The sequence below is a fragment of the Pundamilia nyererei genome, unplaced genomic scaffold (genome assembly GCF_000239375.1).
Source record: "Pundamilia nyererei isolate P.nyererei 1_Seehausen unplaced genomic scaffold, PunNye1.0 scaffold00178, whole genome shotgun sequence".
Classification (NCBI taxonomy): domain Eukaryota; kingdom Metazoa; phylum Chordata; class Actinopteri; order Cichliformes; family Cichlidae; genus Pundamilia; species Pundamilia nyererei.
This window is the reverse complement of record NW_005187579.1, coordinates 1,044,125-1,045,132: the sequence shown is the minus strand read 5'-3', so window position 1 is coordinate 1,045,132 and position 1,008 is coordinate 1,044,125. Positions and strand designations below refer to the sequence as shown.

Below are 1,008 nucleotides of genomic sequence, written 5' to 3'. Positions count from 1 at the left end.
GATATGCGTTCATTAAACCGTTGCAATAAAAAAGGGAGCTCACTGGGGAGCAAATAATTTATAGAATGAGATGAAAGGCCACCTGTCCCCGGTGATGTATTATTTTCAGCCGTCTTACACAGTCTATGATTTCTTTAAGTGATAACGGAGCGCCACATAATTCCTTATCTTCCTGCTCAAGTTTGGGAGTGTTTTGTAAAGAGTTTAGAAAAGCCAGAGCATCACTCTCACACTATTTTGATGTATAAAGTTTTTTTTATATAATAAAATGAACAGAATTAGATATAATTTTCGGGTTATCAGTTCAACTTCTTCTATTCTTAAACGAGTAACTGTTTTCAGTTTTGCATTATATCTTTCTAACCTAAGAAAGAGGAATTCTGCCGTCCTCTAGCCATCGTTTCCGAGACACCACAGATGCCCCTCCTTTATACGTTGTCTAGTCTTTTTTTTTAAATCTTGTTTTGTAACGCATTTACAGAACACTTGAGTGACGTCATTACTGCGCGCCCGCGTGTGGTCGGGTCAGGCGTCTGGACGCCGGGTAGCTTGTCAAATGAAATCGTTTAATTTGCTAAATAGTCTTTCTCGCACTAGTCAACTTTGCTCCCGGAGGACGAGGCCCGACGAGCCGTAGCATCAGCAGACATGTCTTACTGCAGGCAGGAAGGTAATTTTTATCTTCTTTCATTCATTTTTGCTTCCATGGCTGAGCAATGTCACCGAGCGACCCACCACCACCATGCTAGGCTAACGTCTACACCCAGTGAGACCTTACTGTTTGTTACAGTATGTCAGGAAACCGGCCAGCCTCCTGCTATAGCCAACACAGCTTTCAAACAGATTGCAGTACTTTTTGACTTAATGCTCTGATTACTGCAGTAAAGTGCATGTAAAACAGTGACTGCGGTGCTGTTAAACAACTAGCAGTGTTGCTCTTGGTGCTGCCATGAGTTTCAAGCAGTAGGTGAAAAGCCAGTCACTGTCATACTTATTATAGCTTTTCAC

At 42.0% G+C, this 1,008-nt stretch overlaps 1 protein-coding gene across 1 annotated transcript in view; it reads left to right on the top strand.

The window, feature by feature from the left end:
* Nucleotides 1-648: 648 nt before the first annotated feature.
* The window catches only part of chchd4a (coiled-coil-helix-coiled-coil-helix domain containing 4a), a 2,597-nt gene continuing 2,237 nt past the window's right edge, over nt 649-1,008 (top strand). Inside the window, exons 1-2 of the mRNA XM_013914188.1 lie at nt 649-670; nt 791-849. Coding sequence (XP_013769642.1) covers nt 649-670; nt 791-849 — 81 coding nt within the window. The remainder of the gene's footprint in view (nt 671-790; nt 850-1,008) is intronic.